The 9,846-nt window shown below is 38.0% G+C and overlaps 1 protein-coding gene and 1 non-coding gene across 2 annotated transcripts; one reads left to right on the forward strand and one right to left on the reverse strand.

The window, feature by feature from the left end:
- Positions 1–1,202: 1,202 nt before the first annotated feature.
- LOC137745332 (F-box/LRR-repeat protein 3) lies at positions 1,203–5,124 on the forward strand. Its single transcript, XM_068485276.2, has 8 exons — positions 1,203–2,114; positions 2,305–2,430; positions 2,751–2,858; positions 2,948–3,341; positions 3,418–3,547; positions 3,880–4,174; positions 4,263–4,514; positions 4,759–5,124. The coding sequence occupies exons 1-8, from the start codon at positions 1,221–1,223 to the stop codon at positions 4,810–4,812; spliced, it is 2,253 nt and encodes a 750-aa protein (XP_068341377.2). The 5' UTR covers positions 1,203–1,220; the 3' UTR covers positions 4,813–5,124.
- Positions 5,125–6,966: 1,842 nt separating this feature from the next.
- TRNAQ-UUG (transfer RNA glutamine (anticodon UUG)) lies at positions 6,967–7,038 on the reverse strand. The gene has a single exon. It is a non-coding gene; the product is annotated as a tRNA-Gln (tRNA).
- Positions 7,039–9,846: the final 2,808 nt, after the last annotated feature.

Genomic DNA, 9,846 nt, shown 5'->3' on the forward strand with positions numbered 1-9,846 from the left:
ATATGTCTAGCAAACATTACATCAAACACTTGGTAAACACAAAATGGACCCACACTTAACATTCGGAGGACCTTTAAAAGACCTTTACATATATATTTCTTGAACTCTGAGTGATCATGAGATCACCTTGGTCCCAATTTCCATCCGCACCTACCTCGAAGGATGGCAGGACGGTAATATCCTAAAACAAAGAGGGCAATTCGGAATACGAAGTACCAAGCAAGTGGAAGATGATAACCCAAATAGCCCTGCATGAGTCACAACCTTCCTGACCAATATCTGAGAAAAGCTCCTTTTTCAATTATATATAAACTTTAATTTATTTTCGTTTTTGCTGTCCATCCGTTCTTATCTGAGTAAGGCTGGTACTACGTAATTGCAACTATATAAGTACGGCCATATCTGCTCCGAATATCTTTATTCCAATTTTGTTATTTTTTTAAAAAAATCATTTTTAATTTATTTTTTAATTATTATTTTATATTTGTTTGTGTCAGGTTGTTCGTACTGTCTGCACTTGCATCTGTCCTTCCTCACATATGTCCTCCACCAAATAAAGCCACTTTGCGATAAGAAAACGACTTTTTCAATACCAAACGTGCCCTCCCCTACTTTCGCCAATTACTACCGTCCTTTCCCGTCCTTCCCCGTACGGAGTCTCCATTCCCATCTTAAATGACCACACTACCCCATCTTTGATGCTTCTCATTTTTACCAATTTGCCATTTTCGTTGGCCTTTTTTCAAAGTGATTTTCACACTTTGCCCGTTTCTTTAACTCAGTTACTTAATTTTTCTTTGATTTATTCAATTTAAATTTAGAAAAAAAACACGTAAGGAGTTTCAAAATCTGGTCATTTTTCATATAAAAATTTATGAAATGTGTACATTCAAGTATAAAGCCACAAGGATAGTGATGTTTATTATTACCCCTTTCTCTTTATGTGTTAATAAATTCTCGTTTAATTATTTAATCTAACTGCTTATAAAAATATTCTGCAAAAAATATGCCCACAAAAACAGAAAAGGATTACATGGGAAGAAAAATTAAGTTCAAGAATCGCTACCTAAAGGAAATGATCATGTAATTCTATAGTTTAAAAGTTAAATTTCTCACAAATAAGAAGATCCAATTGATTGGATTTAGTTTAAAGTCAATGGGGTCTCTTAGATAGTCTGGGAAAGAAAGGATAAAATAGTCATTGCAGATGGAAACAAGCAATGATAGAAGGTACCCAGCACAAGGCCATTATTGTAAAATTCGTTTCTCCTTCATCTTCACTCCCCCATCATCAACTCTCTCTCTCTCTCTCTTCTGCCCACAACCTACCCAAAAACCGAAAACCAGAGTCTATCTGCCCGACGGTTACTTCCCAAAACACCATTATTCTCCACCTTCTTCCACCTATAAATCAACTCCCATTTCTTCATCCAAATCGCAGAAAAAAATCTCAGACCATGAAGAGGCAAAAGACCATTCGACCCAACAACACCAACAACGACAACAACGTCTTCCAAGTTCTGTCCGATGAAATCATATTCATAATCCTCGATTTCCTCGAAAAAAACCCAATTGACAAAAAGTCCTTCTCTTTGGTCTGCAAGTCCTTCCACGCCGCAGAATCCAAGCACCGCAAAAAGCTCAAGCCTTTACGCTCCGACCACCTCCCGAAAGTCCTCCACCGCTACCCAAATGCCTCCCACGTCGATCTCACGCTCTGCTCGCGAGTCCGGGACGCTTCCCTTGTCGCCATCTCAAATGCTTGCAGGTCCAGCCTCCGATCGATCGATCTTTCGCGGTCGAATTGCTTCTCGGGAATTGGATTGCTCAGTTTGGCTGCAAATTGCAAGAATCTGGTGGAGATCGACCTGTCGAACGCCACCGAGCTCAGAGACTCCGCCGCGGCGGCTCTGGGGGAGGCGAAGAACTTAGAGAGGCTGTGGATGGGGAGGTGCAAGATGATTACGGATATGGGTGTTGGGTGTATCGCAGTTGGTTGCAGAAAGCTGAGATTAATTAATTTGAAATGGTGCCTCCGTGTTAGCGACTTGGGGGTCGGATTGCTTGCTGTAAAGTGTAAAGATCTTCGAAGTTTGGATCTTTCTTACTTGCCGGTAAATTCTTGTTTTTACTGATTTAAGTTTATGTTTTTAGCTTTATACCGTTAATGGTAAATGGTTGCTTTTTATTTATTTATTTAATGTTGTTTTATTTTGAAAAGCACCCTGCTTTTGGATTGTCTTTGTCAAATTTAATGATTTTCAATGGCTGCATAGTGATACGTTTGTTCATGATTTGCTGCAGATTACAGATAAATGCTTGCCGTCGATCTTCGAGTTACAATATCTTGAAGATTTGGTTCTAGAAGGATGCTTCAGTATCGATGATGATAGCCTTTCGGCCTTCAAACATGGGTGCAAGTCGCTTAAGGTAGATCCTATGCTTAGCTGGTTCGGTTCGAGATTGCCTGTTTTCTTAGCGTCTTGTTTTAATCACATATTGATATGATTAGCTGCTTCTATTTAACATAACATCCGAAGGATTAGATTTGGGTTGTCATATGTGCAATTAAAAAGTCGAAAACTTTGACTCTTTCATTATATTTCTTCTGATTACTCGAGATTCTTTTATTGGGACGATATTTAAATTTGATGCTATTCAGGGTAATAGACAATTCGTGCTAGTTACTCGTCAGAGTTAACATTTCTGTTTTGACAAATTTTGACACATGCTGTTATTACCTTTGACAGAAACTTGACATATCTAGCTGTCAGAACATTAGTCATGTTGGGTTGTCGGCCCTAACGAGCGGTAGTGACGGATGTTTAGAGCAACTCGTATTGTCATATGGCTCTCCTGTAAGTATTGACTTTTGTCAAGTCTGTTTAATAGTTAATAGTGTGATTTCTCAACTCATACGTTGCACTGTGGTGGCACTGGTGGTCAGGTGACTCTTGCTCTTGCTGATAGCTTGCGAAAGCTTCCGATGTTGCAGTCAATTAAATTAGATGGTTGCCTGGTTACCTATGCTGGACTAAAAGACATCGGAAACTGGTGCATTTCTTTAAGGGAGCTGAGCTTAAGTAAATGTGTGGGGGTGACTGATGAGGGTCTCTCCTCTATTTTGAAAAAGCACAAGAATCTGCGGAAGCTAGACATCACATGCTGCCGAAAGATAACTTATGCTTCTATTGCCCAGATGTCAGAATCATGTACCGCACTCACTTCTCTTAGGATGGAGTCATGTACCCTGGTTCCTCGAGAAGCATTTGTCCTCATTGGACAGAGATGCCAAACTCTTGAGGAGATTGACATAACAGATAATGAAGTCGACGACGAAGGTTTTTCCCTCGCTCAACCTCAGTGTAATAAAGAACTTCTGTTTTAATTGCTTATTTTTGTACCTTCTATGTGCAGGTCTGAAGTCCATTTCTAGATGTTCCGACCTCTCCAGCTTAAAAATAGGAATTTGCCTGAACATAACTGATGACGGCATTGTGAACATTGGCATGCGCTGTTCGAAACTAGTAGAGCTCGATCTATACAGGTGTGTAACTTGTGATCCTTGAACAGTTGAACCTTTGTTGTAATTTGTTTTTATCCCTTCATTTTCCCCTTGTGCACAGAAACGTGTAGGTCATGCAAGTGCAACAATGTTATACAGTCTGCCAGAGAAACTACTGAATGCTTAATCTAAGGTCTCGTTGATTTCAAAGCATGCTAATCTATGTCGTCAAAAGTCTAACTAATTCATATAGGAAACAAATCCGAACTTCTCTACAAGATCTTCTGTGTTGGTGCCAAATATTTGTTTGCGTAAACATCTATTCATGGACTGACAGAACAAGGAATTAATCTGAATGTGTTTATTTTCTTTAGGTGCACAGGAATTTCAGATTCAGGCATATCAGCTATTGCTAGAGGTTGTCCTGGACTTGAGGTTATTAACATAGCCTATTGCAAAGACATTACTGATAGTTCGTTAATCTCGTTGTCAAAATGCTCAAGTCTGAATGCTGTTGAAAGTCGAGGATGTCCTCTTATCACATCTCTGGGTCTAGCAGCAATTGCTGTGGGATGCAAGCAACTGACCAAGCTGGATGTAAAGAAGTGTTCAAATATTGATGATGCTGGGATGATCCTGCTTGCTCACTTTGCTCAGAACCTTAGACAAGTACGCTCTCTCATTTCTCGCTTTCATGTGAGCGTACAGTTTGATAGACACACTTGTATTTGACCGGACCGTTCCTATTGTCTTGCAGATTAATTTGTCATATACCTCAGTTACAGATGTGGGGCTGTTATCCTTAGCCAGTATCAGTTGCCTACAGAGCTTAACCATCTTGCACTTGGAGGGCTTGAGCCCTAGTGGACTGGCAGCTGCCTTATTGGCCTGCGGGGGGCTAACTAAAGTCAAGCTCCAAGCAACCTTCAAGTCATTGCTACCCCAAGCTCTTTTCGAACATTTAGAAGCGCGTGGTTGTGTATTTCAGTGGAGAAATAAGTTCTTCAGGGTAAGTGCTTTTACTTTTTAATCATCAAAGCTACGAAGATGCTAACTTTCCAGAAAATTTGTTTAGTCTGATGTCATTAAAGATCTAGGACATAACTGAAAAAAATTTGTGATTCGATAACAAACAATAATCAACTTACATGTTCGTTGCACTCAGATTTGTGCTTTCGATCCAATATCCCTGCTAGAGAACTCATAATATTTGTCTGTTGATTGTACTTGACTTCAGTTTGTATTATTGACAGGCTGAATTGGACCCTCAGTGTTGGAAAATACAATTAGAAGATATCATGCAATGAGTTTTCCCCACTATTGTTTCGGCTGAGATGTTTTAAGTATTTTCAGACTCTTGTGAAGAAAGCAAAGTCCTCGTGTTGCTTGATGTATAGTACTGATTTTTTCTTTTATTTGTCACAGCTTACTGGATGTAAGTTTTTCGAAGTTGTGAAACCTTGACACAAGGGCTTTGCTATGTAAGCTGTAGACTATGGCATCAATCTTACTAAATCCGTCGAAAAGGTTTAATGAATGGATGGTTTGGATGCTACATTAAATGTTCATTTTCCTAGTAACTCATGTACTTTATCAACTAATGAGTTTGGTTATTGTGATATTTGGAGCATGACTTCGGATGAGTTTGATTTATGAGATTGCTGTATGAAAGTGGTTAGTAAACGTTCCCCTTATTTTTACCTTAAAAATACCAATCATTTGAATCACATGAGGAAGGAGTCGCAAGAAAAGTATGAATTGAGACTTAGAATTATTTGTATGATTGTATTATATTCTCTATACCTTATTATTTGGGTATCATCTTGTTATTTTGGGATGTTGGAGTAAACTAAATTTGATCTTTTTTAGTACATTTAGAAAAATTATTCAATAGATGAGGGAATTCTTGCAAGTAAAGAGTACGGAATTATTTGGGATGTTGGAGAATTCGTGCAAGTAAAGAGTAGGGAATGTTCGAGTATACAAGGGGGCCAGTGAAGAGTAGAAAATTATTTGGAATGTTGGAAAATTCTTCTGAGTAAAGAGTAGGGAATGTTTGAGTTTAGAAGGGACCAGTGTGATGTTAGACAAAGAACACGACATGTGTTAGTTAGAAAAAGGGATTAAAGGGTCATGTGACAAATGTCTAGGGTAACAGATGCAGATTAACTAGGTAAGTGAAGGGTTGTCTTCTTTTGTAGAGGTGATATTTAGGTGGAAATCAATGAGCCTTTAGGATATCATTGTAGTGCTTACACATGTTCACTCTCTTTTCTAGTCACAAAGACTTTGTTGTTGTATTTTGTGAACCTCAATTGCGCGAACGCCTCGAACAAGCGCTCGACAACATTGAATGAACATTCCATAGTGGGTGACACCAACCCACTCTTTATATGTTTAGTTCTTCTCTTGTTTTAGGTTGCCACTTTGTTCTTGAATCAACATGCTCAAATCTTCATTATAATCGGCGCTCTCCAACATTTATTGTATTGACATTTCGGACATCAGTTTCAAATAAGTATCAGTGACCATATCATATAATCAACTATAAAAAATCCTAGTAAAAAAAATAAATTGAAGATTGAAAATATTACAAATTTCAGCTTGAGTTTAGCTTCAAGTGGCTAACAAACAAATGAGATTGCTCCAAAAGCTTGGGATAAAACAACTTTTGATCAAAAACTGCGAACCCTTTTCCCAAAATTGCACTGAGCAAATAGGCTCTAAGGTGGGAGGAAAGAAGGCTCGCATTGGTTATAGGAGGACCAACAGATTATTTGTTAGTGGGTTTCTAGCGAACTACATAAAAAGAAAATGTTCTCTATAATCGTTTGCTTATTTGAGAAGTTTTTTTCTTGAAGTATCTGCGTTGTAAAGGAGGCAGAGTTCTCGACTTGCTCCATGTATACTGCTTTTTTCGTTTCTAGTTAGTCATGTAATTATACTTTATTAAATGATGCGTTTTGGTTCTTGTGATGTTATTTTGGACATGAACTTGAGAGATGAGATGGCCTTTGTACAAAAAGGAATATGCATAATGTTGCCCTAAATATTATCCTTATTGGTGTAACAATGTGGAGATGACCCACATATGGTTAAAGATGAAGAGTGGAAAAGTAGAAATGCCAAAAAACGTATGTTGTAAATAGTATAAGTTTGGTTTCGTTACTGTTTTGGTGCATAATCAACATGGATTAAAAGAGATTGTGAATTTCTTCAAGTTAAAATATTTATATATATCTCTGCATGCATACACATGCATCATATGATGAGTACATATATGAAAAGTAAAAAGTAATGCTCTTACTTTTCCTCACATTTCCTTTTTATGTTCATTTCTCTTTGGCTTGAAATGTTTCCTATATGGATTCTCATGACCAAATAATTCTTTATTTCTATGCCACCTGGACAATCTCAACGAGCCTAATCAATGGCTAAATGTAGCTGTCACAAAAAATAAAAGGTCTCGCCGGGATTCGAACCCAGGTCGCTGGATTCAAAGTCCAGAGTGCTAACCACTACACTACGAAACCCTTTTGGCTCAACTGGCGCCTATTAATTATATTTGTAGCAGTGATTCTACGGTTAAATTTAATTGCCAATTCTAAGTTGGAAATTTTATTCCAACCCATATAACATCTTTCTACACTCAACTTAAACTTTAGGAGGGGTGTAGTCAAATAAAGATTTAGAGGGATTTTAAAAGACTTTAGAACCTTGGTGTAGTCAATTAGGATTTTACAATATTTTAAAAGAATCCATTCAAATACAGGGGTAATCAATTAAAGGATTTTAAAAGACTTTAGAATCCTGATGTCGTCAACTAGGATTTTAAAGGATTTTTATAGAGTCCATGCAAATCTATATGTATTCAAAAATTCATAGATTTTGAAAGATTTTCTTCAATAAGAGATTTTGTAGGATTTAAGAAGGAATGGTAAGCATAGAAAAATCCTACTTCCACCCCTAGGATTTCTTTTCAACCTCTCACTTTCTTTCTCTCTCCCCACATTGCAACTCCAACTTTCCTTCTCAATCTCTATTTTTTCTGAGAAACCCATCCTTCCTTCCTTCTAACGTCTCAGCCACCCACCCCATCCTCTCAATATACAATCAATATTCCATTGTATACAAAAGATAGCAAAGTTGATCATACCTTTGGAGATAGGACTGGAAGAAGGCAAGAGAAGGGGTGTGGATAATTAAAGGGTTTGAGTTTCATTTGTTGGACTCCATTTTTCCAACCTTTGCAACATCCATTCTTCTCTCTCGCATTTGCTGATGGACTCCTTCATTTTTCCTACCTTTGTAGCATCCATTCCTCTCCCTCTCTCTCGAATAAGAGGAATCACTTTTTAGAAAAATTCAAAAGCCAAAAGCGCTTTCATGAATGAATGATTATGGTGGAAGGTTTTTGCCGTGTAGGACCATGGACATGGAGGATAGGGGTTACCTATGTGACATCCCACATCGCCCAGGAGAGTGATCCTTATATGTATATTCTCATCTCTACCTAGCACGAGGCCTTTTGGGAGCTCACTAGCTTCGGGTTCCGTAGGAACTCCGAAGTTAAGCGAGAAGGGGGCTAGAGCAATCCCATGATGGGTGACCCACTGGGAAGTTGCTCGTGACTTTCCAAAAACAAAACCGTGAGGGAATGGTAAGCCCAAAGCGAACAATATCGTGCTACGGTGGTGGAGCAGGCTCGGGAAGTGATCCGCCCCGGGCCGGGATGTGACAAATTGGTATCAGAGCCTAACCCTGGTCGCATGTGTGCCGACGAGGACGTCGGGCCCCTAAGGGGGGTGGATTGTGACATCCCACATTACCCAGGGGAGTGATCCTTATATGTATATTCTCATCTATACCTAGCACGAGGCCTTTTGGGAGCTCACTGGCCTCGGGTTCCATAGGAACTCCGAAGTTAAGCGAGAAGGGGGTTAGAGCAATCCCATGATGGGTGACCCACTGGGAAGTTGCTTGTGAGTTCCCAAAAACAAAAGTGTGAGGGAATGGTAAGCCCAAAGTGAATAATATCGTGCTACGGTGGTGGAGCGGGCCAGAGAAGTGATCCGCCCCGGGCGGGGATGTGACAACCTAGTTGGGAGAACTGGGCACAGTTCTTCATTCACTTTCAAGTTTAATCTTATTTTTTATTTAAAAATAAATTTTAAAATGGCAAGAGAGTCTCTCAAAATCCATTCAAATCTTTAATCAAAGTCCATAAGAATCATTTTAAATCTTAATCAAAATCCATTTGAAAGTTGTAAGGATTCTACAATTCTTTGAAATCTTTCACTTAAAAAAATCTTTTAAATTCCTATGAAATCCAAATTGACTACACCCCCTATTAAATGTGAATTGTCTTTTTTACCTTATTACATGATTACTATTAAGTACAAGATGACATTAATAACAAAATGAAATTTATCAATAAATCCACACCCAAATTAAACCTTACCATCATGTAATGTTTAGCCTATGTTGGCTAAAACCCTACGTTGATCCTATGTTGAAATGCTTTTTTATTTTATCTTTTTTTTTTTTTCCGTTTGATTTCTATTTTTATAGAGTTGAGAAGATGGGTTTTTGAGTTTCAATTTACGGCCATCAACACTGAAAGTTGAGAAGATGAGTTTGGGGGGTTTGGATTTCTATGTAGGTGGTGGTGAAGCCTCACCTTGGACTTAAGACTCTGTTCTTGGTTGAATATTTCAACAGAAAAAAGTGGTTTCCTAGCTTGAGAAGGAGGTTAGTGTTCTCGACGATAAGGCACCTTTAAGTATAACACATCATCTCCACAGTAGAGCTTAGCAAGCTCATCCTCCACCGCTACGGGACACACAAACTGTCCATCACCATTCTCTATACCTATGGTAGCTTCGTTGATACCCCTAGCATTCCCGCATAACTACCGCATATCACAATATCTGCATAGAAAGAAAAGTTATTATTAGTTTATTTTCTATGATGTTTTAAGTCTAGACGTATGAAAGCATGTACTTTATGTTTATGCAAATATAATCATGGGGACATGGATATCAAGAAAGCATATGGAAGATTCATAAACAAGTAAAAACTTCACTAAATTATTCAATTGGGATTTTGTTTTTTTAAATGGGTGTAAAGATAAATTCACATTTTAAATTGGGTTTGTGAGGGTAATTTAGGTATAAAATTGGGCTTAAAGAGATACTAATTCTTTTATTAAAAATAATATAGGTGTAGAGAGTAAGTTGGGTGTAGAAAAAGGTTATATGAGTTCAAATAAAATTTCCCAATTTTTTTTAGCTAAAGTACCTCGTTTTTAGTTTACTATAAGAAAACTTTTAGCTAATATA

The sequence above is a fragment of the Pyrus communis genome, chromosome 12, assembly GCF_041283825.1.
Source record: "Pyrus communis isolate YQ-2024b chromosome 12, ASM4128382v1, whole genome shotgun sequence".
Taxonomy (NCBI): domain Eukaryota; kingdom Viridiplantae; phylum Streptophyta; class Magnoliopsida; order Rosales; family Rosaceae; genus Pyrus; species Pyrus communis.

Coding starts and splice junctions, on each gene's coding strand:
- LOC137745332 (XM_068485276.2), top strand. CDS start 1,221: ATGATAGAAGGTACCCAGCACAAGGCCATTATTGTAAAATTCGTTTCT. Junction 3,548..3,879: donor GTAGAGCTCGATCTATACAG/GTGTGTAACTTG, acceptor TATTTTCTTTAG/GTGCACAGGAATTTCAGATT. Junction 4,175..4,262: donor TTGCTCAGAACCTTAGACAA/GTACGCTCTCTC, acceptor ATTGTCTTGCAG/ATTAATTTGTCATATACCTC.